Source organism: Ictalurus punctatus, chromosome 2 (genome assembly GCF_001660625.3).
Source record: "Ictalurus punctatus breed USDA103 chromosome 2, Coco_2.0, whole genome shotgun sequence".
Lineage (NCBI taxonomy): Eukaryota > Metazoa > Chordata > Actinopteri > Siluriformes > Ictaluridae > Ictalurus > Ictalurus punctatus.
In genome coordinates this window covers 23,289,852-23,317,692 of record NC_030417.2, presented here as the reverse complement: position 1 = coordinate 23,317,692, position 27,841 = coordinate 23,289,852, and the positions used below count along the sequence as shown (strand labels likewise).

General features: G+C 41.5%; 1 protein-coding gene across 7 annotated transcripts in view; it reads left to right on the top strand.

Annotated features, from left to right (window-relative positions):
• Positions 1-27,841, top strand: part of cep112 (centrosomal protein 112) — a 147,328-nt gene that overhangs the window by 95,143 nt on the left and 24,344 nt on the right. For 6 of the 7 annotated variants that reach the window (XM_017451134.3, XM_017451107.3, XM_017451124.3 and 3 more), the window contains 3 exons: positions 3,431-3,661; positions 19,295-19,357; positions 24,518-24,667. In XM_017451134.3, coding sequence (XP_017306623.1) covers positions 3,431-3,661; positions 19,295-19,357; positions 24,518-24,667 — 444 coding nt within the window. The remainder of the gene's footprint in view (positions 1-3,430; positions 3,662-19,294; positions 19,358-24,517; positions 24,668-27,841) is intronic. The other variant, XM_017451153.3, reaches the window with a different exon arrangement.

Below are 27,841 nucleotides of genomic sequence, written 5' to 3'. Positions count from 1 at the left end.
GATTACTATTTACTCTTTGTTTTCTGATCATCCATGTTCATTCCTGGACAATAATATTCCATGTGCAGGAATTAGAGAATGGAGCTTGAGAATCAGGAATGCTGTCAGTATCTTTGCAGCCTTTTTTCCAGCTGTGGAAAACAGAAAACTTTACTGGTTGCTTGTCTCGCTTGACTTCCCTGGCTTTCCCAAGTCTGCTTTGTTGTGATCTTTGTATGTGTTTAGCCTAAGTGAGTTCTGGGTCCTCGGCACAAACGGTCCCTGAGAATGAGGCTGGATGTCCAAAGTAGTGTAGATTATCAGTTATCAAGGAATACTACAGTGCAGTATTCTCCTACAGATGATCGAATAAAGTCTTCTGTGTCTTTTGTACACTATATAACTAATAGAGGAAATAAGGTCCAGGCTGTAAAAAAACTAAAAAACTTCCTTCACTGTTTTGGCAGTCAAACCTGAGACATAATCTCAAGTGAATCTAGTGGGGTTTGAACACAATGCTGAACATGTATGTATATTTTAAACCATATTTCTCACTGATACTTTGGTCAGTGAAACCTTATCATGAACTGAATGATTGTAAGTGGACACCTGACCCTCACACACGTATGTGCTTGTTGAACGTCCTATTCCATAACCATGGGTATTAGTATGTAGTTGGTTCCTACTTTGCTGCTTTAATAACCTCCACTGTTCTGGGAAGGTTTTCCACTAGATTGTAGAGCGTGCTCATTCAGCCACAAAAGCATTAGTGAGGCCAGGCACTGGTGTTGAGTGAGAAGGACTGGCACACAGTCAGCGTGCTAATTCAATCTAAAGGTGTTAAGTGGGGTTGAGGTCAGGGCTCTGTGCAAGTCACTCGAGTTCCTCCATTCCAACCTCGGCAAACCGTTTCTTTATGGACCTTGCTTTGTGCACAGGGGTATTGTCATACAACAGGTTTGTTCTTGAGCTTTTTAGTTCCAATGAAGGGAAATCTTAATGCTACAGCATACAGAGACATTCTAGACAATTGTGTGCTTCCACATTTGGCGCAACAGCTAGGGGAAGGCCTGCATATGGGTGTCATGGTCAGGTGTCCACATATTTTTGACCATTTTAGTGAATTTCTTAGTGATAGATGGTTACTGAGAATAGTGCAAAAATGGCTTCAAGTTTAGTTTATTAAGTTCTGTGGGTGGGAGCACGGTGGCTTAGTGGTTAATACGTTTGTCTCACACCTCCGGGATTGGAGGTGTGAATCCTGCCTCCGCCCTGTGTGCATGTTCTCCCCATGCTTCCGGGGTTTCCTACGGCTACACCGGTTTTCTCCCCCAGTCCAAAGACATGCATTGTAGGCTGGCTGGCATTTCCAAATTGTCCGTAGTGTGTGAATGTGTGTGTATTTCTGCCCTGCGGTTTGCTGGCACCCCATGCAAAGTGTCCCACGCCTCGTTCCCCAAGATACCTGGGATAGGCTCCAGTCTCCCCTGCGACCCTGTGTTGAATAAGCGGTATACAAAATGGATGGATGGAAGTTCTGAGGGTTAATGATATGTTGCAGAGCTGGCAAAAGGGGCTTGCTATTTGCTTTAGCCATAGTAGCATCCTGCTCTTACACCATTTAAACAAATGTTTCTAAAAGTGTCTCATGCTCTTATTCTGAGGACACAGCTCTATTCTGAGCGAAGGCCCCACCTTGGGGTAATTACAGGACACTTCAGTTTTACAAGGTGCTGGCTTTCTGTCCTATAATGCACACCGAAGCATTGACTTCCCCTAATACTTTGAACGTGTGAGTATATGTATGCACAAATAGACCAGACACCGTTTAAGTAGCAACTGTCCGTCTGTGTCCCCATTTTAATTAAGCTGTGAAAACAGAGACACCACTAGAAAGGCCCGAACCCTGTTTAGTGCGTCATGGCTTTATCTGCACTCCTGTTATCTGACAGGCCTCCTGGTTTGAAGCGATCAAAAGAACACTGTTTATAGGAACTGGAAAGAAAAGCTTGCCTTGTGGCTGCAGTCTGACTTCTCAGACGAGGCTAAAAATGTGCACCTAGAGCATGACATGTGGCTGACAGGATGTGACACCATGCGTAAGTTGTAAAATGCACCAGTAGTTCAACTGAAGAGCCTGAAAATGTTGGGTCTTTGATTTTAAAAGTACTGATCTGCCAGTACTCCTCAGAGTATTTCTGAACTGTCCATTTACCTGCATGATTGACATGCATGGAAGTGTACACGACTATGCTGTATTCATATTTCTTTAATTGTAAAGTTCTAACTAACTTATTATCTAAAATATTCACATGCCTTCATGCACCCTTGTGCTGGTTCTGTAGCCAGCCTTATGTTTTATTTGTTTGATGATATTATTTCCAAGCATCAAAAGAAGCACAGTAAAAGCCTACCAGCCTATCCCATACCAGACGAAAGAAGGAATTATAGATTAAAGGCTCCTCCGAGTTGAGATCTAATAGCGCTTTACAACTAGTAGTAGTATGTCTGTGTGTGTTGCCACTTCTGCTGTCACCTGGGACACAAGCACAGTCCTGACGTCCGTGTGTGTTTATTTTACATCATTTAAATGTTTTTTTTCCTTTTCATGGTCTGCTTTTGAAGTGGCAAGATCCCACCCCAATCCTGAATGTGTTCAAGATTTTCCAATGCTCTTTAGGCAGGCGATAACTGTCCTCCTCCCTGTAATACCGAAAAGCAAGTGGAGTGATGCCAAGGAGCTGCCAACCCCTTGTGTTGCTAGTACTGCACAGACATTGCAGATCCCAACCTGAGCTCAGGTTCATTTATAGCATTTTGGAGAATTAATGTCGCATTTAAATTGGCTACTCGCTTAGAATAGACTTTTGTGCCTTAAAATTTCCATATTGTTAAGCAACGCTAATGTTAAAAATGATGTCAATGCAAGCAAGGTCAACGTCAACAAACCCCACTGGTTCATTCTCTAATAAGGGGCCTTTGCTCACTTTGTTTCCTTTTTTAGTCGTCTGCACCCTTTATTCAACCAAGTTTGGCCGTCAGCGTGGCAAAGCACCCAGTCCCTGTGTTTTTTCAGCTTCCTGTAACGAGAAATGGCAGCAGTGCCTCATCCCACTCCCGCCCCCCCAACTATGAGTAACTGACCTTTGATTTGCGCTAATTTCGCTCATTAAATCAAACCGCTGACCTTTGTGGAATGCCCGCTTTTGATGTTGAACCCTTGAGGCTGTGAGATCAGAGAGGGTGGTTTCTGTTTTCCTCTTCTCGTCCAGACCAAGCACAAGTGCTCCACCGGTTTTGCACTTTTCATTCCCCGCTCTCTGGGTAAAATTGCGATTCCTCAGTGCCTGTGCACCCCAATGAAATGTAACACATCATTCCCTGTTTCGTCATTCTTTATTTTGGTGCTGATTATTATTTGATAAGGTAATTACCTTATGTGTGATTCCAGACCATAAGTGAGCTGGAGTCCCAGGTGCACACTTTGAGGGAGGAGCTCCTTGCGGCTCACAGTCAGAGGAAGCAGCAGCTGTCCGAGTTGGGCCTACTGCGTGAAGAGGAGCGCCAACGTGCTGCCCAGGAACAGGAAGTGGCGTTGGGCCGTGTCCGGGCCGAAATGGAACGTGTCCGCCAGGATCTGGAGAGAAGCCACACTGCAGAGAGAGAACTCGCTCAGGAGAAGGTGGGTGATCCTCTGAGCAAAGGAGGGATGATGCATTATGTTGGTTTTCTCTTACTTTCTAAAACCATCATAGTAGTTGATTTGGCTACTCTAAATTGCCTATAGATGTGAATGACTTGACTGTGTGATTGTGTTTGGTGCAGTGCAATGGTCTGGCATCCCATCCAGGGTGTATTACTGCCTTGCAACCAATATTTCCAGGATGGGAAACACGAGATATAGGTGTCAGCCATGTTGCCTGCAGCTTGACATATAGCCAGTTAAGCACTTGTTGGCATGATTATTTGTGTAAACTTCATTTAGCACCAAGGCCTCAATTGAGTTCCAGGCAAATTATCCATCTGTGTGAACACCATTCGAAGACATAATATACAATTATCCCAATTATCATCTTAGAAGTTACACGATGTTTTGGGATGTCAACCTGGAAGATTATTTAGTTGCTTCCCTCTGGTACTATAGCGTTGCCACAGGATTTTCATGCGTGTCAGATGAGAAGTTAGCACATCTCCGGCCCCGGAAGCAGTGCGACATTCTCTGGCCTGTTTCGCACTGTGCAATCCTCACCGGTAAGAACAAGACCTGAGGCTTTGGCAGAGTTCCGTTGCAGGAGGTGGAGCAGGCAGGGTTTGCCAGCGTCTGTATCCTTGTGGTCTCTGATGGATTAACTTTGTCACTCTCTCCAACGCCCCAGAGTAAAACCCATCAAGTCTGTCAGCAAAGGAAGTGACTCAGAGCAAAATGGTCTCTTCCTCTTCTTCTTCTCTCCTCCTGTATGCCCTTGAGTAAACAGTAAACAGATGAGCCAGTACACCAAGCCAAGCTTCTCACCTGGTGTCTGGATCACAGTCATGCACAGTCATGACACACACACACACACACACATATATACAAACCCTAACACATGCTGGTTGACTTTGTAGTTTAGTAATTCAAGAACATTTCATTATTAATGCATTAGCCCCCTTTGCTCTGGTTCTATCTATGCAGAGCAAGCGGACTTTGAGTGACTTTGCTGGAATTCCTCAGGTCCTCACCCCTGCTACTTCATACTTACTGAGCTTTTGATCCCTTTTAACAGAAACCAGGGATGGGAAGCTCTTTTAATATGGTACAGACTGACCAGGAACTGGCAGAAAGTGTGCTGTTGATCAGGAGTAAATTCCTGATTAGGTCCATCAAGGCGATTCATTTTCATTAGATCCATGCAGTCCCCTCTCAGACCATCTGTGGCATATTACTGTGCTGTTCGGCCTCCTACATAAATCCCGGGCCTCCAGTTCAGAACCACATGCTAGTATGGCTCTCATACTGATCCCAGTCCGACTCACTTTTTCCGCTCCACCGCCACTTAAAAATTGTTTATGAACAATAAGTCATCCGATCCACCCTCCTCACATCTGAGACACACCTGCAGATGTGGCAATCATGTATAGACACCTGAGTTTCTGTGAGTCATTAGGATAAAGGGAAAAGCATGATATTTGTGCATAGTTAATATAAATTAAGCATACATGCCCAAAATAAGTTCCTGCATATCACTCAGATCCTTTTATACCAAATCCAGAAGGTGTTGGTCAGAAGGTTTTGACTAATTTTCTATAACAGCACGACTTCTATAACAGTTGTCCGACTGCAGTGTGCTTGTATGTTATCGTTTCTATTCACTGTGGACTTGAATGGCAGACACCTAAAAATAAATGGATATATATATATATATATATAGATAGATAGATAGATAGATAGATAGATATAGATATATAGATATAGATATATATAGATATAGATAGATAGATAGTAAGATAGTTGATAACAAGATAGTAATAGCAGGAACTAACTCATCTCATGGACATTCCACAGCATTAATGTAACTAAGTGGTTAAAAAGCAGAACGTGTCGTTTAGTAATGAATAAATATTGTAATCATTGGCAAAGCATTGTGGTATAAGACAAATAAAACACTTCTGGAAATGCTGTCACAGAAAACAAATCAACTCTACGTAATCACTTTTACTCGTACTTAACTGCATCTGTACAATTTAACATATACTAAACACACTTGCTCCAAGTGGTTTTTAAATGATGCATGTGTTTGGTGGTCTTGAAGGTCTTTTTGGCTTGTCCAGACTAACAGGCCAATCAAGTTCTCTTAATGTGTTAAAACTGTATTCTGAGCTGTCAGTCAGTAGGTTTACATGGACAACAATAATCCGATATTAACCCGATTAAGACAATACTCTGATTAAGAAACTAGCATGTAAACAGCGATTATTGATGACCTTAATCCAAGTAAATTGATACTCGAAGTAAGCACAAATTGAATTAAGACGTGGAGTATTCCTCTTTTAGTCGCATTATTGAAGTGTATTATAGACATGTAAACACATTAATCACACTATTAACGTCATGTGGGAGTTTTCACCGCATTTTGCGACAGGACACATACACACATGGCAGTGCTCAACCGTTTGACGGCAAACGAGAGCACGGCTGTGTCCGAAACCGCGTACTTACCTGCTATATAGTAGGAGAAATACATGTACATCTTGGCTACTATATAGACGGTAAGTACGCGGTTTGGGACGCAGCCCACGGCTTCAAGCAGTCGTCTATTTGCACGTATAGCATGACAATTAATTAACCGCACTTGAAGCTTTCGTAAAATTAAAAATGAAATACCCAAAATTGTATACGGTACCATAACGAAGACGAACTGTATGTCGATGCATGAAATTCTGGAGGGACGTCGGACACCGTGGCGCGGTGACGTAATGACGTGTGCTGTTACTCGATCTATATTCTATAACATGTAAAATGGGGACATGAAAGGAGTATTCTAAAAGCAACTCATGTAAACACCTTAATCACAATATCGTCTTACTCAGAATAAGGTCAATAATTAAAGGAGAACAATACAGTATATATATTATGAACAGATCAGTCATAGTTATGTGTTTGTAACACTGAGACCACAAAACTCCATTGAAAGTCTGAAATGAGGAAAGAATGTGTAAGTATTGTGTAATGCAGTGTAACATCAGGAGACGGGTCGCAGTACATAGTAGGATTTGAGGGTAGTAGTATTGCAAGGCCAGACCTGATCTCTACAGAGAATACACATCTGCAGAGAGTCGTGAGAAGGTTTGGTGTAAGTGTGAGTGAGAACGTAATCAGCAATCTCAGGTTTAAGTTTAGTCTATGCACTTGTGTAGAGAGAGATCAAACGCTGTCTTTGGTGTACCTCAGAAGTGGAAGGTTGGCGCTCAGAATTATGAAATTTTCGAGGTCCAGCATGGGGTGGGGTGGGGAGGGGGGGGAGGGGGGGGGCTGACATGGATGCCGCAACAAGCTAGCCAACAAACTGTGATGAGTTATGTATTGCTACCTCATCAAAACAGCAAACTGTATAGCCAGAAGACACGAATACACTAAGGGTGCGTCTCAGTCAGCTCCCTAGTTCAGTAGTCAGGACACTGATCAGGGAGTCGGCCATTTTAAGGGCCGGCTCAATTGAAAAATCCTTCCAGTGTACTGGAACGTTTGGTCCTTTAAAAAAAAAAAAATCTCAAAATACACCACAAACACCAGGAAGAATCAATGGTCACTATGTTCCCTCACTGGCGGACGGAAAAATGACGGATGAGCTCATAGCCAACTTCCTTCTACAAATGAAAGTAGCTCGTTCACAACCCAGGGAGCGAGGGACACACCCACTATGTCCAAAAGTTTACGGACACCTGACCATCACATCCATAATGTGCTTTCTGAACATCCCATTCCAGCGTTAGTCCCCCTTTGGAGTTATAATTACCCTCAGTTTTCTAGGAAGGCTTTAGACTAGATTTTGGATTGTGGCTGTGGGGATTTGTGCTCATTCAACACAAGAGCATTAGTGAGGCTAGTCAGTGATGTTGGGCGAGGAGGCCTGGTGTGAAGTTCATCAATCAGGGTTGAGGTCAGGCCTGTGTGTTATACACCTATCACTCTCTATGTTGTACAGCCATCACTGTTTTCATTTTTCTTCTTCTTTTTATATCTGCTGAATGGTGTAATTAAGAAAAAGTTCATGTGCCTGGGTTAGATATCACTTCTTGGTTCAGTGTTAAAGTTTAAAATGATTATTATTAAGTCGTAGAAGTTGTTTCAAGCTCTCGTCCTTATGAACTCTGTGCAGTTTGTAAGCTGAATTATATATTTTTTTCTGATGGCGACAGAAACACTGTCCTCGGCAGTCAGCGGGTGATGAGACGGGCAGCCAAAGTTTGAACTCGTCTCACAGATTCCCAAGAAAAAGCCGAACGAAATCCATTAAATCCATGAATGGATTTTCATCAAAGATGCTGCCTTTTTGAGGGAAAACGCTTGTGGAATAAAAATGAGAAGCAGAATATCAGAAGAGATAAGGTTGTGTGTTAGATTGTTCCAGCGTTAGAGGCTAGGTGAAAATAAAGGGGAGAAGAAGGACAGCGACTTCATTTCTGCTGCTTGTAACGATTGAGGTTTATCTACTGCTGTGTGTGTGTGTGCGTGCCAAGTGCCCAATCTCCATTTTCCTCAGAGAGCCTTGGCAGCCTTGTTCCTATAGATAAACCTGTCTGTTTTTGGCAGTGCACACACCTCTCAGCTGGTCCCTCAGATACTCCTCCTGGTGTTTCTTTACATTAGAAACGTGCATTTTAATATTTATTTTAGAGACTAGTTTTATTTTATATTTTATTGAGGTTTTTCTTTTTTATGTTGAAGTTTCTCTCTCTCTCCCGCTGTCTCTCTTTTGGTTGCTCACAGAAACTGAGCCTTGAGCAAGAGATCACATGGCAAGATGATCTGACCATGACATGTGGCTTCTGGGTTTTAAACATCTTAACAAGGTCTCTGAAGATTCGGGAGATGGGGGGGCGTAGGGGAAGGCATGAGCTGAAACTTGAGTTTGTGTGAGCGCTGTTGTGGAAATATTTGCCAATACGTTAGGCAGTAGATTGCTCACTGAAGCTGTTACTACTTTGAAATAAGTTATAAAACGGATGGTCTGTTATAGACGATGTGTCACTATCTGGTATTTACACTCCAAAAGTGCTAAATGCAGTATGACACCTGCTGACTAATACACTTTAATACCACTTTCAACAAGACCACTTTAACTCGTTTTACTCTCATGTCAAAGGCAGAATCGGCACATGTCTAGTTTATGGTAGTTTATACTGCAGCATGTGGGCATCAGTAGGGAGTGGGCTTGTTGGGAAGAAAAAAAATGATGGCGCAGCTAATGAATCACTGTTGAAAGAGCTGCTTTTCCAGCGGACTTGCCGTACCTGTTGGGCTCTGTTCATCTTCCCACACACCCTCATTGCTTGTTGACTCAACCTACTTGTTAACACCAGCAGGCTGGGGAGAGAGAGAAAGAGAGAGAGAGAGAGAGTTAAGATGCGGGTAACTGTCGCATTTACTTTTTGTCTCTCTGAAGTTAGACATCTCTTTGATCCAATGGGGCGTATTTGATCTGCTGAAGTTTACGTGACCGCAGTTTATTCTGTTAAATCAGGGCAAGTGAAGGGACATGACAAATTGTGGCTTGAAGGAGAAAAAAGGTTTGTTTATACAAATGATTTTTTACAGGCTACGTCCACATTAATTCCAAAAATTGCTCATCCGCACCGCAATGTCTGGAAAATTAGCGATGGGCGATACGGACTTAAAACTATGTCATGATATTTTCTGGTATTTAGTGCGATAATGATATCAGTGACGATATAAGTATAGTACCATGCACCACTGTTTTTGGCTACAAGTGATAGCTGAGATCTTGAGAGCCTCAGAAACACATATCTAAAAATAAAACTGATTTTCTGTGAACAAACCATTTCCAGATTGTAGAGGTACAGTAGCTCCTCGTTTAGCGATAAACTCCTCAGCTTCACGTCCGCCTTCCATCGTACTTGTTTTCGCTCTGCACGTGAGCTGCGAATGGGTTGCAGACCGTCACACACAGAAATACATCCTCAACTAGGCTTTATCGTTATTATCACTAAGACTAATTCTTATTGTGGGAGAATTTCTACCATTGTATTGCAAACGATAAGATATCACCCAATCCCTACTGGAAACCCTTACACCCCTATACTGCACACGCGTAAAAACGTACGAAGCTCTGGCCTGTGTCATTTCCACCAGCCGTTTATTTAAGAAAAAATGATTTCCTGTTGTGTGTGAAGATGATGTCTCTTGTGTGGAATGACGAAAAAAGTGCAGTTTGTAATTTACACCGAAAGTGAGCAGCAGTGAAACGGAAGTTTCGGCGTCGAGTCTAATGTCTTTTTGCCGCGCTGCTCGCGCTGAATTAAAGGGCCAGTACACCATTAAAAGATTTAAATGAAGATGAATTGACAAAAAAGTAGTATATATTGCACAGAAAAATATATTTGTAGAGTAGTATATTTCATATCCAGTATGTTAATATACAGTGCATCCGGAAAGTATTCACAGCGCTTCACTTTTTCCATATTTTGTTATGATACAGCCTTATTCCAAAATGGATTAATTTCATTATTTTCCTCAAAATTCTACAAACAATAACCCATTATGACAACATGAAAGAAGTTTGTTTGAAATCTTTGCAAATTTATTAAAAATAAAAAACAAAAAAAGCAGATCCTCCATGCAGATCATTTCAAGCTTCTTTATATTCTTAGCTTCATGCATGCATGTGGACTCCCATCTTCAATTCAGATCACACGCTGTAAATGGAAACTAAAATGATATTGCAAAACTTTGTTTTTTGTGTTTCTGCAAGCATTTCATACGCAGTTAAAAGATCTATTTATAGCTCAGTCTTAACTTCCTGGAAGAGTAAAATATCTTAATATTGGTAGTAAAATATTAAGGTACTTGGCAGAATGCATGATTCCTGGAAGGTGCCTGGACTTCTGTGTTGCTGTGTTTACACCCATGACAGTGAATTTATACTATTTATATGACCCCAGTTCTGAGATCTAAAACTGCACGCGCACTTTTCCCGAGGAGCAAACGCAGAAGAGCAGATTTTACATTCTTTTTTTTTTTGCTTTTCCAAGCAGAGGAATGGGATCAGTGTTTTTTCCTCCCAACAATACAATTTCAGAGATTTATGACCCACATCGTTAAAAAAAAAGAAGCCGTTTCTGCAGTGGATAAGCAACATGGCACACTGTGCTGCAGCCTCTGAACCGAATCTGACTAGCTCTTATATACCCGATAACTATTTTGCCCCACAGCCCAAGCCCCCAGGGACCCCACCCCACCCCTCATATGGAAAGCACACGTCCACTCTTTGCTCTTCAAAGCGAGCCCCCTCCCCTTTCTGTGCCAAAGCTCGGGTAATCGGACAATCCCTGGTGGCAAGGTCCAAACATCAGAGGACGAACCTGTAGTGCATGCTGGGAATTACTCCAATCTGCCAGCCATATGAGCTCTCTCTGTGCCTTCTGTTAGATAAATAGGCTCAAGTAGGATTATTACCTTTTTTGCTTTCTGGTGTCTTTTTCTCTTTGAAGTTTCTGCCCATACCAACAGTACCAGTAACGTCATGTGACCCGCCTTTCGAAAATCTTCATGTCAACATTAAAGACAGAAAGATTGACATTTATATGGTTCAGTTCTTGGCAGCAAAGCAATTACATAGATTCTTGGGTGATTTGTCAACGACAAAAAGCTGTCATCTTTTCCTTTCATGTTACATTCTTATCAGAACAGTAATTAAGGAAGAAAACAAGTCCTCTGTCCTGGAGACTTTCCCTTTAGTGGACTACTTACTGACCTTTATAAAGTACTGGCACCCCAGACTCCTTCCTTAAATGTTAAAAGAGCATCTCCTTATAGAAACCTTCACCATGTCAACTATTAAAACATTTCCCTTGTTGAATAATTTTGGTTTGTTTATTATTAGCCTTTAGATGCTGTAGATTGTCTGCCTTGTTAATCAGTTCTTACTATAGAATCGAGAAATGTGGTGTACTCATATCATCAATTCTCTGAACTGTCTGAATTGTAAATTTTATTTTTCAGCATTCCCCCACCCCCGAGTTTTTGTCTGAAACAGGTTTGTCCAGGCGTTTTTTCCCCCCCCCCGAATCACAAACACAACACATGCCAGTTTTGCGCCTTTATGCAGCCGCTGCTTAAAGATTGTATTTATGCAGGAAAGAACAACAAGGACACGTCTTTCTGTGACACGTCTTTCCGTGACACGTTCACTTCTGTTTTCGGAATCTGTCACGAAGAAGCAAAGGAGGTTGTAAATACAGCTTTACTACACCCACATCACGCACCTGTTGGTGTGAATGCAGCATCTGAACAAGGTTTTGATTCAGCTGTGACAGCACGGATTAGACTGAAGCCGCTCTTCACACACACTCGCCACCCTCGTAGAGAAATGCTGTAAAACATGCTCTCTTTTAAACACAAGATCCACATCAGTGAGCTGCGCTTCTCCCACGACATAGCTGTCAGCCGTCATTCCAGCCGAAGTTTGCTTGTCATACTTTTTATTTTAGTCATGTTTGTTTATTTGTTTGTTTCAGAGTGTTACCAGTATTTTATACCATGTCAAATTTTATTTGCCAGATTGTAAGCAGGGGGATTTGGGGTATGTTGTTTGCCTCCACTTGACGATTTTTCTCTTTTTCCCCCCTACAAACTTTATTAATTTCTGTCAATTAGTTTCTCTGCCATATGGAGATGCACCAAATCCCATTATTTTTGGTCATGGATTATATTGAGTAAAACAGTGGGGCGAGAAAATGATCAAAGACATGCTGTTATCACCTCTCAGTGGCAGATTGAGGCAGGGAAATGGGGCTTAATAGCAGAAAATCAGATTTAGACTAGCCAGGCATGTGGATGGATGTGATGATTCTAGTCCTTTTTGTGTGTGTGTAGAGATGAAAGTTGATGCTGCAAGTGCCATTTTTTTCCCCCCTTATAACTGGTTTATTTATGGCTTCCAGTGTGAATGTGACACAGAGATACTGCCAGCTGATGTTTATGGAATATATGGAACATCAAGGCAAGACACAATATCTTCTTGTACTACCTGTGCCCAAATGGAACAGCAGCTTAAGTGTCAAATCTAAGTTTTTCTTTATTGCTAATGAGCTAGAATGGTGTATAACAGACCATAAACACTATGAAATAAGCTCTAACCACACCACTAGGTAGTAATGACCCCCTGACAAAAAAAAGGTTCTTTTGGCAGTGTAGCGCTTTTGCCCTTCATCTCTTATTGATTGTCTAATCTTAGCTTTGTAGGGCCGACCCCGGCCGCAGCCCTGTAGGCCATCATACGGGACGCTCTTCAGATCGTCCTTGCTGCTTAAGGCCAAAAAAGCAAATGGTTTGGCCTAAAGCCTTGAGCAGATGTCTTTTCTAAGAAGAGGCTTCTAAGGCTCTGGTGAAAATCATACCCAAGCTTAGATTTGGGTATTACCCCTTAGCATAGATTTGGGGCACAGAGCTTCACATGCTAGTAGCAAATCAAGTAGGCTTTTGTGGACTGAATTAAGCGCATTCAGTGTAAAGCGCACCAGGTCCGGGTTTGTCAGTGTGGCATTGAACACCATTCACCTTACACATTACACGGTTTTCCATTCATGTACAGTTTTTGACTACCATGTCTAAACATGACACACGTCAAAAACGTTGTATGCATTTAGATGTTGCATTATAGATGGCTCCTGAGTGGAGCGATAGAAAAGCGTTCACCATATCGTCAGGAGATTCATGCCAACAATACCATGGCTATTGGGAGTCCAAGACTGCAAAGATGGCCATGCTCTCTGGATAGGAGCGATGGCAGTAATCTCTGCCTTGTCAAGTCAGATCATCTGCGAGATAATGTGTGTGAAGAGAGCAGTATTCTCCACGGAGTGTGCTGCGCTGCTTTGTGACATAGCATGAGCAGCAGTTTGAAAATATGTGGTGGCTTCTTGTTTGTTGGAGGAAGCATATACTAGCCTTCACTCTTCCTGGTGTGTAGCTATCGTGTGATAGGGTATTGGCAAATGACCAAATTTCGAGGAAATTGAGTAAAAATCACAAAAAGTGATGCATTAGGACCTGGATCCTGTGAGACGCAACAAGTCAAGAGAGATGTGTGATCAGCTTACCATCACACCTATACTGTATGTGGGCCTTAACCAAACTGTTGCCACGAAGGTGAGAACACACAGTTGTCTAGAATGTCAACACTGTAGCATTAAGATTTTCAGTCACTGAAACTCAGGGGCTCAAACATGTTCTAGCATGACAATTCCACTGCGAGCCAAGCGACCTACATAAAAACATGGTTTGCCCAGGTTGGTGTGGAAGAACTCGTGGTTGACCCGAACCCTGACCTCAACTATACCGAACACCTTTGGGGTGAATTAGAATGCTGACTGTGCACCAGGCCTCTTTGCCCAACATCAATTATTGACCTCACTAATGCTCTTGTAGTTGAATGAGCAGTAATCCCCAATTCCTGAGCCTTCCCTGAAGAGTGGGCGGCTGTGGCTCAGGTGGTAGAGCGGGTTGTCCACTAATCGTAGGGTTGGTGGTTCGATTCCTGGCCCACATGACTCCACATATCGAAGTGTCCTTGGGCAAGACACTGAAATTGCTCCCGATGGCAAGTTAGCGCCTTGCATGGCAGCTCTGCTACCATTGGCGTGCGAGTGTGTGTGTGAATGGGTGAATGAGACACAATGTAAAGCTCTTCAGATGAAAGCACTATATAAGTGCAGACCATTTACCATTCATAACTAAATCTAGAATGGGATTTTTAACAAGCACATGGGTGTGATGGTCAGGAGTCCACATGCTTTTGGCTATATCGTGTTTGTATGTGATTAGCCTGATGGCATTCAAGTACAGGGAGACATGCAGCCCAGCCACAATAGAGTATGATTAATAAGGAATATATAAACAATTAAATGTGTTCTCTTCTTGTTAACCCATCTCCTTGTGAATTCCATCAACACGACCAGTCTACGTGCTGCAATCACTCGTTTATCTCAGAGGCTGTACAAATATTTGTAAATTCATCACGAGCGGCTTCTTCAATAAGCTGGTTTCTTGGCTTACCTGAGGGGGGGGAGGGGGCCCACACCTTTAAGTAAACCAACTTCCTTCTGAAAACAGTCGTTTGCTTGGACTTGTTTCTTTCGTTCTTTTTCTTAACATTCTGAATTATTTTTGCCATTTCTTTTTTTCCAAGTCCGAACATGCCGTCTTTTTTCCACCGCGAGAACTTGACTTAATATATATTTAAAAAAAAAAAAAAAAAGGCAGTTTGAGTCTGGATGCACAAGAATGACCAAAGTGTTTAATACCATGTTTAAAGACTGAGGTTCATTCTCTATGAAACACAACCCAACTCAACTCAAATTCCTGGAGTGAAAGCACAGAATGCCTCTTTTAATCTAAACACTTACATGCACATACACATATACGTACACATAGGTGTCTTTTAAATTGTTTGAGTGAGTCCTGCAGTGGATGACTGAGGTCCAGCACAGGCTTGTTAATTAAGTTTCACTAAGCACTGTCTAGTCTTGCCTTTATATACACTACCTGCGTTGTTCTGCAGACTTCAAAAGCCGCTCCGCCAGCATTATTAAGTGATTGCTATTTCTGATAACACTTCAGAGACACCCTCAGCAGGGCACAGGTATTCAGCCACAGAAACACACACACAGTATCGAGGCTATATTGCCATGCTGAGAGCCCTTTTTTTTTCTTTTTTCCTCTTCATTCCTCTATTGACTGTATTTCTACTGTCACATGCATAGGTCCTTAAACTGAACTCACACTAAGAATTCGCCATCCATGTGCATCTCTCCTGATCAAACAATCCCTCTAATTTGGTGCTGGTTTATCAGTTTGGACATGACTTAAGCAGAGGCGCTAACATTTGTGGTTTAGCATTACCAATTTTGACACCTGAAACCTACCATTTTGTGCTCTCTCGACTAAAGTAGTGGTAAGACCGGATAAACACGGATAACGTTGACCTGGAAGGGGAAAGGACGCAAAAAATGCATAGTGGCCAAGTTTACTTTGTGTTGAATTTATCCGGGTGAACTTAGACCTGTGAATTCACAAGCCTCTGTGTGCTGAGCCAATAGAAAACAAGCCACTTAGGTAAACACATCTGGGGGAAAAATTAGCTGCCTCGTCCACCAACATCCCCCCCTCTCCCCCCTCCCCTTCCTCCTGCCATTTTCTTGTGAGCAATGTTGTCACTTCACCTAGCGATGACGTGCTGAGAAGGAAAGCTTCACAAGGAAGGTGCAATTAAGTTAAGGCTTCTAAGTTAAAGTATATCCAAAATTTACATCGGTTTTGTTGTCGTTCTACCGTTCCAACATTCTATTCAAACTTGTCTGTGTTAGTTGCTAGGTAGCTAGCTACTTCAACAGCCATAATTATAAAAAAAATAAAAATAAAAACAAACACACAAAAAAAAACACAAGTTAAATGTATTTATACCATTCAACCGGACGTCTCGCCAAAACATGATGTGTATGCATGAAGAAATATAACCATCAGGAAATATAGTTAAGTCAAAAGCTGCTGTCCTGAATCTGATCAGGTCATAGACAGGTTAGAAGGTACTATATAAAACCTCATGACCGTGCACTGGTACGATCAGCACATCCTCCATGTTAACTTCCCATGCTGCAATATGTAGGAACTCCCTTCAACACAAAAGTCAATGCAGATAAAGCAGATGTGTATTCTGACCCCAGGAGAGAATGGGCTCGCTTTTGATTCCAGTTCCTCTCAAGATTTCTTTCTCATGTCATCTTGGGGAATTTTTTCTTTTATTCTTTTTGGACATTGTTTGCATGGTTTTCAAACTGGGCACGTTTGCTGCGGTCCAACTCTGAGTGTGATTGTTCCCGGCACCCCCTCGCAGCGTTGGCCTGATTTCAGACCCTGGGGCGTTTGTGTTCTTCTTACGTCTTCACAAACACGCATGGAGAACTATTTTTTAAAGAATTGTTATTTTATTATATTATTATGCACAGCAGATATTATGCACAGCAGTGGACCGCTTCTGTTTCCCCTGCCACTCACGGTGTGTTGTGGAAACTAATGATGAATTAGTTGAATGCACGCACAGGTTATTTTACTTCCTGAACAAGTGCGGACTCAAGTACGCAGTTTTAGTGCAACGAGCATAGTTGTTTAGCATAGATCACTGCACTTATATAGCGCTTATATAGCGCTTTTATCCAAAGCACTTTACACTCATTCACCCATTCTCTCTCTCTCACACACACACACACCAATGGTAGCTGCCATACAAGGCGCTAACTTGCCATCGGGAGCAACTTGGGGTTCAATGCCTTGCCCAAGGACACTTCAGCATGTGGAGTCATGTGGGCCGGGAATCGAACTACCAACCCTACGATTAGTGGACAACCCGCTCTACCACCTGAGCCACAGCCGCCCACAGGTAATCCTAGGTCCGGTCCCACGGTGTGCTTCCCCGTCCGTGTGACTGCGTTCACATTACCAATTTCTCGTGCAAACCGCGCTCTGTTTTGGACTAAACCCGCAGTGTGAAAGCCCGCTTACTTGCTCATTAAGGATCTAAATCTACTTTTTTTTTGGTCAAGCTGCTTTGTGACTATGTTTATCATCAAATAAAATTGAATTGAATGTGAGCAGATGTGAGTTCATGCAGGGAAAGTCCACCAAAAGTTCAACTTGAAGCAAAATCTTGCTCTAGAAGTTTATTTACACTGCGTCCGATGCTAACCGCTGATTACAGCTCATTTTTGTTTGCGAAATTTCTCTGACAAATATCTAGTATAGCTGGGTGTGTGTTTAGTTTTACAACATATCACCATGGTAAAATGTCATGTAAATGATTTTTTTTTTTAAAGAAACCCATCAAAGGGCATCAGCGTACATACATTTCACACACATTTACCTGGCAGCATGCTTAATGAAATGGAAGGCAAGACTGCAGTCTCTATAGCAACGCAAGGAGCTGACAGGCTTCAAAGAAAGTCCAGCCTGTGTTGTGTGTGTGTTTTTTTTTTTTATTTATTTTTTTTATGACTGGTGCTGTCCCCCCCCCCCCCCCCCCATTTGTCTCTCTTCATGCTTTGTTTTCACTCTCATCAAGTAGGAAAGCCACAAAAAAAGAGGAGGATGAAGGAAAAAGAGAGGGAGAGAGCAGGCAAGAACAGATTTAGCTACACTGGGTTGTTTTGTGTGTGTTTGTCTAAGTGGAGGTTCAGGTGTTGATGCATGCTGCAGGCTCTGTCAGTCTTGTCATTGGTTCAGCAGCTCTCCAGAAAAGCAGCTCTGACAGCAGGGCATCACCGCTGACACACACCTGCACACGCATGGCACACACCCTCCTGGGCCTGTAAATGCCACACACACATGCGCACACACACACACATGAATATGACATGAAAACTTCTAAATGTGTCTTTAAAGTTAGTTTGATAATGCTGGTGGATAGGCAAAATGGGAATTTAAATACTTTTTTTTTATTATTATCATTTATTTTATTTTATTTTTTAAAGGAGATGTGCAGCAGTGGATGTGGAGCTGTACAATCTAACATGGCAAATGTCAGAGCCACACTAATAATGAGAGCAATTTTGAGCTGATTCGCTCCTCCAGACAATGGCAGATTTCTAGGCTAGTCTTAAATGATCATCTTCCTAGATTATCCTGTGATGTGTGAAATCCAGTCTTAACTTATCATTCAGTCATAGCCAGCTCGAAGAGCAAAATATAATGGAAAGGGGGGGAAAAAAGATTTCATTTATGTGATTAACATTATTCGAATAATGCCTTGAGGTCACCCTTTTTATTTGAATTGTTGAATTTTTTTTTTTTTTATTAAATTTTTGAGTCTGTCAGTTTTTGGTTTTTAAGTTTGAAAATGATATCATTGAACTTGAATTTAACTGCAGATATGTGCAGCGGTTAGGGTCGCTGCTTCACAGCTCGAGGGTCACCATTTCAATCCTGATCTCGCATTACCGTCTGTCTGGAGTGTCACACGTTTCCCCCCACATGTCCGTGTGATTTTCCTTCAGGTCTCCAGTTTTCCTCCAGTAGGTGGAACGGTGATGTTAAAATTGCCTCTAGGTGTGAATGAGTGTGTGAATGTGTGTTTACGTTACCCTGTAATGGACTTTTGTGACATCCAGGGATAAACTCCTGATCCAATATGACCCTCAGCAACAAAAAGTGCTTTCTTAAGAGGAGTAAATGAATGTTAGTTGCCCAGATAAAATCAGAACAATTCTTTATTTATATACATAATGATATCAGTTATCCCGTGAAATAATTGACACTTTGTTGCATAATAATAATGTTCATAGAGTGTCTACATACAGCTTTTCATGTTGGTGGTGGTGGTGTTGTTTTTGTAGCTAATTCTGTAGATTTTATCCTCTCTGTTATGTGAGGAATAGTTAGCTGAGGATCAAAGACTTCCTGGTTCCAGCTGAGATGGTCAGCGCTCATCATGCTAGCGACAGGAAGATGTGCAATGTGTCTGTGCACTCACTTCCTCCCAGCTGATTAGGTTTCATGCCTTTCTCTCTGTCTACCCCACCCACCTCTCTTCTACCTCTGTCATTCCAGGCAAACAGCAGGTTGAAGCAGCTCGAGAAGGAATACACCCAGAAGCTCGCTAAGTCTGCACAGGTAAACACTGTCTTCCCTGCCTAAGGATTGTTTAAAGGGATAAACAAATGTCTTTCTGGGGAATGGTTTTCCCCTTGTTCCTTGGGCTAAAATACACACATATATATAAACACACAATGCCTTCCACTAATATTGGCACCCTTGGTAAATATGAGCAAAGAAGGCTGTGAAAATCTGTCTTTATTGTTTAACCTTCTGATTGTTTGTTTAAAAAAATTCACAAAAATGCTCTGCTCTCATGATTATCAAACAATAGCAAACACAACACAGGTTTATGCAAAAAAAAACATATATACATATATATATCTGTGGCACAATTTTTGGGACCCTTTTAGTCAACACCTATATTTAACAACGTTATTTATTATTATTTTTTTTGATAAAGCTGTTTTGTTTGCAGTTGTTTATTATAGGTGTGTGTGGGTGTGTCTCTCTCTCTCTCTCTTTATATATATATATATATATATATATATATAAAATTTTATATATAAATAGATAGATAGATGGATATAGATATATAGAGATAGGTAGATAGATTTAATATGTTAATACAGATTCATTCAGATGTTCTTTATTTCTGTTCTTCTCTCCATGCCTTAATGTCTGCAGTATAAAGTACTGTTCAGATCAAAGAGATGGGAGTGTCTTTATGATGCCATACTATAAATCCAATTGCGTTCTACATAGACCTCATTTTAATGCAAATAAAAGAGTGAGCGCTTCCTGGAGTGTCTTTATTCCGAAGTAAAAGCACAAAACCTCCTTTCCTACGGGATATAATGAAAAATTTATGAACATGTTAACTTGAGATATATACTCTGGATTATTTCTCTTTCTACTTGTATTTCTTCTACTATTTCATGTATACACGGTAAAATGCATTACAATGCAGTGAGGGGAAATAAGTATTTGGACGTTTTTGTCATTTAATATGCTTCCAGTGCACACACATCATGTCTTTTGACGTATAAATACGAATGCAATTGACAGGGATAAAAAAAAGTATTCAAACACCACAGATTACGCAAATGTGTGCTTTGCTGAAAAGCCTATGTTGGCAATTACAGTTTCAAGACATCTACGGAAAGAAGTAATCAGGCTTTTACAGCATTGTGGTTCTATTTTGGCCCATTGCACTTGGCAAATCATCTTCAGTTCTCCCAAGGTTATGAGGCTCCTTCTGATGGACTCCCGATTTCAAAATCCTCCATAAATTTGAAATGGAATTCAAGTCAAGGGATGGGCCATGCCACGCCTTTTTGGGATATTTTGACTGTATGTTTAGGGTCGTTGGCTTGTTGAAACACTTATCTTCTCCCCAGATTCAGTTCCTTGGCTGATGAGATTAAATTCTCCTCTAATATGTCCCAGTACATCGCTCCATTCAGGATTCCTTTAATGGTATGTCACGCCCCGATACCATTTTCAGAGCAGCAGACTCGTATCTTGATGCTCCCACCTCCATACCTCCGTAAGGGGTCATAAGCACAACCTTTCTTTCTCTAAACACGACAAGCTGAATTATTGCCAACGTGTTCTATTTTTGTTTTGTCTTCTGTTCCAAAAAAAACACAAAAAAAAACAACCTGATTTGTCTAAATGCTTCAGACACACATCTATGTGCTTCTTTTTTAGCAGAAAAACAGAAATGATTGCAGTGCAGTATATCGTTTATTGTTCTCTGTGTAACCGGTGTTCCTGCTGCTTTCAGGTTGTCCTGCGACTCTTTTTTTTCTTCTTTTTTTTTGAGTGACTGCTGGTTTCTTTCTTTCCTTCCTTATCATTAGTCTGAGAGTGCATTGTGAATTTTGCGCTGCACCTGTGTAGGGATGAAAAGTTGTGCTTCATATTATTGAACCGGTTGTACTAACAGGGCTGTTTAAGGTCTTTCCTATGGCTCTGTAGCATTTTCATTGAGTGTTTTTTTTTTAATAATAATGTTGTCCCTGAGAACTTTATGAAGCTCCTTCAACTTCACCATAATTTCTACTTGTTGCCCGAAATCTTCACAGCCAGTGGCGACTTCCCTCATAATGACACCTGGTGTAATTTGCACGAGAACTGGAAGTATATTAAATAACAACAACAAAAAAAGTGTCTCAATACTTATGTCCACTCACTGTATTTCCAGATGCAAGCATGTAGGTTCTGTAAGAAAACTAATATGGATTTAGATTTTAGAACTAAAATAGATAGATACACCTATAATAATTATATCATTACACCTCCCTATGGTCTAGTCCAGTTCAAATTGGGCTTATGATTTAATTATAGTATTTAGTGTACAAGAGAGGACCAAAAAAAAAAAAGAATATACTCCACCATGTGTACGTTAATCTTTGTTTTTGCTTCCCATTCCTACATGCTGTCATGTGTGTTCTTGGAGCCTCCACCCCCACCTGCCATGTGGTTAACATTAGAGTTAATCCGTTCAGACTGAACACAGTTAAAGAAACTCAGCCAGGGTTCTCCTCTCTGCTCATGAATCAAGCTCTGGGTTCTATGCTAAAGCTTATATCTTCTCACTTCTTCACCCTCTCTATTGCGTTCATCCCTCTCTGTGTGTGAGCTTGCACGGGTTAACACACACTGGCTGAACTCTTGTGAATTGTTTACGTTCCAAAGAAGGGAGAAAAAGGTAATTTCTTCCTATTGCAAAGCTGCAAACTGCAATGGCATTTTCATCTGACATAATTGCCCCCTCATTACCTAACGCTCAACCCTTTCTTGTTGTATTTTTGTCCCCTCCTTCTCCTGTTTCACTACATTTGAGAACCCCACGACCCCACCCCAAAACACACAAGGTTCAACGTGAGGTTGACGAGCAGATGTGTGAAATGGGCGGCCTATTAAGTTACACAACGGCCGACAACAGAAAGAAGGGGGGAAAAAGCGTGCAAGTGTGTGCGAGTCGGGGTTTGCGGACACTTGCCCATCTTTTGTCTAATGCTATGTTTCTGTAGAGAGAACCGCAAGTCATTAATCCCCTCCCCTCCCCCCAGACTTTTTTTTTTCTTTCTTCAAAGGCTCAAAATTGTCATAAGCTGAACAAACATATCTCTTTTCCCTCTGCTGCACCTTTGTGGGAAAGCAGGCTTTGGTTAAAGTCTGATTAAATGCACCTCCTGCTCACTAAACATTAGATAGGATTTAGCATACCTGTTATTATTATTATCTGACACATACCTGTTGTTATTATCTGATATTAACACACCCTAGTCTGTTTTGCCTTGAATCACACTTGCACTGTGGGAAGCGAAGGCTTGATGCACTCTGCTCTTTTGAGATTGTGTGTATTTGCGTGGCCTTTGAACCACTAACCAGCGTTCCACTTGTAACATTTGCCCCCTTATCAAGAATTGGCTTTCCTATTTGCCCAGGGCAATCCAGTTGCATGTGTAATGACCCAATTAAACATGCACCAGGGCAGCATGGCTTGCGCTGAGAGTACTCTAACTTTGTTGAAGCCTTTTTGATCAAGGTCTAGTTGGCAAATCTAGCTCGTGCAGAGAAGACTCGTTTTCAACCCACATTTGACCCTCTCATCATTTGCAGCTTTCCAGCTAATGATTGGCATTTAGATGAGGCTCAGAAAAGATGCTGTCCAAGCAGAAGTGCATATATAAACCACCGGCTCTGTGTCGGTTGCAGTGGAATAACTGGACCTAGCAGTTTTATCAGTCCGAGCTAATGGGTAGTTCATACAGATTTATGATTTTTACATTAATCAGGTGCATATACGCTATGGTTAGAATGATAAGTACCCAAGAGCAAAAAAGTTCCCACTTCACACCAATGTCTGTTGATTGCTTTTACTGGTGTCTAACAGGAATCGTTATTTTGACCCACCTACTATTCAAGGCACTTAAGTCCTGATTAGATGGCATTAAATCACACAGTCATCAAGCTGTGGAGTGACAACCCAACCCATTCAGCTTCAGCAGGAAGTGCGCTTAAACAGTGGCTGCGAAATTACAGAAGGCGAGCCGAGGCAATTACACCCGAAAAGGGCCTAAGTATCAGAGGAAAGCTACAGGAATAACAAGAAAGCAGGGATGAGTGTGCGCCTCCAGGCTGAAGACTAGATGCGGGAATCTAAATGGCAAAATAATTATTACCGAGGGAACTGATGTTACCATAATAATGTACCGTTTGTTGCTTTCATGTGGTCCGCCCACTGACAAAATAAGCCTAATCTCTCACGCTGTGGCTGCTCTAAAGTGTTCACTCCCTACTCCTACTCAGTGAATGGATTTCAAGCAAATTATTCCTGCTGAAAGTTTGCACATGATAAACAATTATCTGTCTAGCCCAAAGCAGCCACCTCTGGCTCACTTTTGCCTTTCCCCGACTTCCAGTCTAAATAAAATGTTCATTTTGACTGGAGAATTACAGCCAACCAGCGTATTTCTTTTAAACAGCTACCCATGCCACAAGTTTAACAACTTGAGGCACTCTTTTTGTTTTTGTTTTTCCCCCAGCATCTCCTTTTTTTTCCCCACCACCTGTCTTGATTGATGTATCCAGATTGGTGTTAAGTCCAAGCAGTATCACAAAGCTTATGTAAGTCAGTGTGTTTTGGATTTTAGAGGGTTTTTTTTTACTTTTCCTTGGGAAAGTGGAGATTAAATCTTCAGCAAGAATGTCAGCCCATATTTTGTCCATTTGCATATACAGGTCTACTTGTTTACTTAGAAAATTTAAGAAAACACCCTGATGAACCCAATAATCAGGTTTTTCAGTGCATAAATACCGTTGCTCTGATATTTTTCAATTTTCTGTTTGTTCATCCAAACTACACAAACGTAATAAAAACGATCAAAAACTTGGATCTATTTGGATCCAAATAGACTGACTAGAAGAGGAACAGAATTATATACAATTTGTAACCATAAAAACACTGAAGTAATGCAACACAAGAGCAGAAAATAACCATACGATTCAAAAATTGTCCTTCCAACCAAGATACATAACAAGCCAGATTAAAATAAGCTTGTACCTCCATACTGAGAAATGGAATCCATTGAATAGCCTCACTACTAGCAATGTTATTAAAAGAAACTCCAGTTATTCACTGACACATGTAGACCCAGAGTTTTCTTATCATCATATTAGTGATGTGCTTTTAAACATGCTGTGTCATTGTCCATGTATTTCTAGACAATGGCAGAGCTGCAAACAACATTATTCTCCATTAAAGAAGAGAGCAAACAAACCCAGCAGGCTCTGGAGCGCCAGCTACAGGAAGCACATACACACTGGGATGAGGAGAGGAGACGGCTCAGCCGAGATGCTGACCGTATCAGCAAAGTGAGGACACACACACACACACATCAAACCAGAGCTAAGTGGATCTGAATTAATCTACTATACCAGCGTTTCTTAACCTGGGGTCATGACCCCCTGGAGGGTTGCAAAGCGGTAGCAGGGGGTCGCGGGAAAACTGGCATAGAAAAAAAGCTCTCCCATTCATATCGACCTATCTCTATGAGGCTGTTTTTCCAACGCCAGTGTACCCGAAGAACAGGTATAGAGCCAGACTCATGGTTGAAGATAGTTTGCGTCTTTTCCTCAGTAGTCGGAAACATTGGGTGGGGGGTGGGGCTGGGGTAGAGGCGGGGATGCAATAAATCATTGTACTGTAATCATACACAACATGCATGTGAGGCTAGCTAGCAAGGTGTTTTGACAGCAAGCTCTGATTAATAGTCTGATTGAATAGCTATCAAATAAACTGTAGGTTAAGCTACTTAGTTCTACTCTTTCATAAGTTCCGCCAACACAGTCATTCATGAAGCATTTGAGGCGCTGTAATTTGTGATTCATGTTATAAACACGACATAGTTTGAGAACCCGTAGGATGGTCCTAACCCAGTTGAACCACATATCTTGCCAGCAGCAACCATAACTCACAAAAGATGATTATTTAATAGTGTCCGGGATGATAGACATGTTCATTTTGAGCTTTGTTCACAGTGTAGTAAATAGACAAGATGGCACAAGTAACCACCTGGTACACATTCAGTAGATAGAAACCAGGCATGGCATTAGAATAAAATAATAAAATGCATCCTACTGTCTACTTTCCAGTCGTTTTTCACGGTATGTCTATATAGAATTGCCTGGGGTGCATTTAAAAGTAGCTAAAGAGATGTCTTCACTACAACTCTCCACTTCTCTCATTAGTTAAAAGGTGTTTTCTGGGAGCTTGTTGCTAATACAGCCTTGACTCCCTTTTGCAAGCTTAACCAGCAGTCTGCTTATATTAATAGTGCAACCTGACTGCTTCAGCTCTCCCTCAACCTGAGATTGTCATTCACTTAGCACAGAATACACATCGAGTGTTTGTTTTGAGTGCAAAACCACTCCGAGGCCTCATTATTGCAAGCTCATGAGTAAACTGCTCAGTTAATGGGGCTCAAATTAATAGCTGACTAGTTGATTCAATTCCACACTGAAACACACTGAAGGAGAGAGAGGGAGTTTGAGTAAGAACATAAGGGGGATCATAAAACATATAAAACAATCATAGACAGTCATAGAAACAATTGCAAGCTGACATTATTTCCAGACTCCTTACTTCAAAGGAAGATTATGAAAACCAAAGGCCTTAAACAAAAAAAAAACAAAAAGAAAAGGGTGGAAAAAAACCAAGAACATCAAAGTCTAGTGCATTTGAATGCAATAATCCTTAAATGTTTGTTGTGAGCACAGCAACTCATATCAGATGTCTGTTTCTTTCCTTGGTGCTTAACCTAAATCTCCAGAAAGGAGGCTGTAGCTCTTCTCCTTACTTTAATTGTTTGCGTTTCTCTAAAGCTGCTTAAGACACAAAATGGCACCATGTGGTTGCTACACTTCACACTCCACTGACTTTAGCACGAAACAATGTTATTTGCATCGCTGCGATTCCTCTCACACATGGTTACAAGCAAAACTCAGTGCTGCCACGAAAGCAAAGAGAACAACAGTTGGAGATGACCAGACAACTGGGGTTTATTGGAAATGCAGACGAGGTGGGAGGACTGACCGTCAGTGGAAAGTGCATATAGATGTATTATGCCAGTGACAATATAACAGCTCAGCAAATGCTAGTGGAAGTCTTTAAAAATGCAGCTCTGGTAATGTGCATGGCAAAATGTCTCATGTATGTGATCCTAGTCACCTGTAGAAAAGCTCAAACACAATGGAACCTAAAAAAATTTTTTTTTTAAAACAGGCACGACAAGCTTGTGACTGGTTAGAGACCATGGAGCCCAAACATCATAAAGCTTTAATAGTCTGGAGCCCAAGAATGTGCACCCTTTATAACGCACTTGATATGGCATGTCTCCAAAGTACATGGCTGCAAGCAGATACATCAGTGTATTAGTCAGTGTTTTGGGTTCTGCGGGGAAGTGAGAAATGTCAGTGGGTTATGGACACAATACATACCCAGACGAGCTGCACCTTTTTCAACTTAAACTTCAAAATGTTGAAATGCCTGAACCAAGTCCAGAAGATCTTTTTCACTGATGGAGTATTTTCAAATGTAACTTATCCTCCTAACACACACATGCTTTGACGAAAGGACTCATTGGTACCCCTTTAGTAAGTCAGATTTACTAACGGATTTGGTTATCCCAACCTGTTTGACACACTCCTCTATATAAGGCAAGGGGACAGATCTGAAGTGGCAGCATTCACCTCAGATTACTCTACGAGATCATACACTATTGTCACAGCTCGCATCTCCAAAGACACCCAATTGAGAAAAGGTTGCTCAGCACATTTGAGTGTGAGCGGATATCGAACTTCAAGAACCTTCAGTCTTTCTTCACTGACGTGATAAAAGTTGTGACTAATTGGTGCCTCTTCGTCCACATCAATAACGTGTTCTCTCAGGGAAGAACAAGAACATGTGTCTGAGAATAGAGATAGTAAAACTCATCAGTTTCAGTACTGTCTTGCTGGTCAAAAAAATTGAAAAATACTTGAGAACACTGTCATCTGTTTTTCCTTAACCATGAGTGCTGCTCACTGCAAAATGGCGTACCACTCCCTGAGGTCCAGGCTCACCCATAAAAACATTGTAGTGTGATTACCATTGACACACTAGGCCATCATCTTGCCTGGTGTACCCCTGGGCTAGCCCTCCATCGTCCTTTTATTATGAGCATGAGCAGGTGGCTAGAAGAATGGATCCTGGGAAGTGAGTTACCCCAAACATTGGTTTTTAGAGAGTCTGGTTGTTTTTGCCTAAGCTGGATTAACAGTGACTGACTACTTTGAACATGTACCTATGGTGGCTGATTATATGCTCAAGGTCCAGTTACATAGAATTCTTATGTTGGATAAGCATGTTACTATGTTCTTTAATGTACCCTTTCTTTATGCAATGAAATGTGCAATGAAATACTTTGCTGGGTCCACACCTGGTCCGTGACCCGCCAGTTGATGTCATAGGCCTTGAGCAAACCTGTTACTGGTAATAGTCCACCATTT